Here is a 1,160-nt window from a genome sequence, read left to right as displayed (position 1 = left end):
GCATAGAAAAAGGAAATTTACAGAGCACTGTTGCTTCTGTTCTAAAATCACTGAGAACTGACTAACATTTCATACACACTCAGTAAATCCTTTTCCTGGGATTTTTTTTCCCTGGCCACACAGGTAGCTCCATTTTCCAGCTTCCCTTGCAGTTGGTTGGTCATGTGACTAAGCTCCAGCCAATTGAATAAGAGTAAAAGTGCCGTTTTCTTGGCCAGAGGCGCCAATTTGACTCACAGGCAGGGCATGATGGTGGTGGGTACAGACACACCTCACTGGCGATCTCCTCCCTCCTGTCCCTGCTGCTCTTCACTGGGATGCAGATGTAGATCCATCAGCTGGCCTCCACCGAGTGGCTTACCATCCAGGGTGGCCTGCATGGCTCAGGTCTCTTCGTGCTCTCCCTCACTGCCTTCAAGATTCTGGAGAATCTTGTGTTTGGCAAAGGATCCCAAGCAAAGACCTTCCCTGAGATTCTCCTGTGCCTCCTGTTGGCCCTCTTTGCGTCTGGCCTCATCCACCGAGTCTGTGTCACCACCTGCTTCATATTCTCCATGGTTGGCCTGTGCTACATCCACAAGATCTCCACTCTGTATCAGGCAGCAGCTCCAGTCCTCACACCAGCCAAGGTCACAGGCAAGAGCAAGAAGAGAAATTGACCTTGGATGTTCAATAAAGTTGATTCTTTGTTAAAAAAAAAAAAAAAAAGAGTAGAAGTGTACCACTTCTAAACCGGCCCCCACCTCACACCTCCCATGCCTGTCCTCCACACTCATTATTTATCCAGCAACTAAGTGCAAAGGATTCTAAGGTCCTAGGTGAGGATGGAACCATTTGATAAAAGAGCCTGGGTCCTTGAATCTCCCTGTGGGAAACCACCTGCTGACCGGAAGCACTCCTATTGAACTTTTGGGTGGGTGAGAAATAAGCTTATGTTTCTCATAAGCTTATTTAGTCTTTTTTCCTGTTCTTTGCCTCAACTCTATCTGGGTTGGAAGCTGACCTGTGTTGGGCAGATTTTGAGTTTGAGGTAGGTTTTTGTTGACATGCTACCAGGTATGGTGGGATTTTAGTCTTTCCTGGTCTCTAGGGAGGAAGGTGCTGCCAGCTGATGCCTGCCTGACTCCAAGTTTGTGTCTTGGCTCCAGATATCCTGGACT

The 1,160-nt window shown here is 47.9% G+C and overlaps 1 protein-coding gene across 1 annotated transcript; it reads left to right on the top strand.

Annotated features, from left to right (window-relative positions):
• Nucleotides 1-207: 207 nt before the first annotated feature.
• LOC129463033 (keratinocyte-associated protein 2) lies at nt 208-708 on the top strand. Its single transcript, XM_055243460.2, is given in 2 exon segments — nt 208-267; nt 270-708. Coding segments are annotated over 2 exon segments (411 nt in total). The 5' UTR covers nt 208-246; the 3' UTR covers nt 660-708.
• The last annotated feature ends 452 nt before the right edge of the window (nt 709-1,160 follow it).

This window comes from Symphalangus syndactylus, chromosome 14 (genome assembly GCF_028878055.3).
Source record: "Symphalangus syndactylus isolate Jambi chromosome 14, NHGRI_mSymSyn1-v2.1_pri, whole genome shotgun sequence".
Classification (NCBI taxonomy): Eukaryota; Metazoa; Chordata; class Mammalia; order Primates; family Hylobatidae; genus Symphalangus; species Symphalangus syndactylus.
Note: the sequence above shows the minus strand (reverse complement) of the source record. Positions and strands in the feature narration are given on the sequence as shown.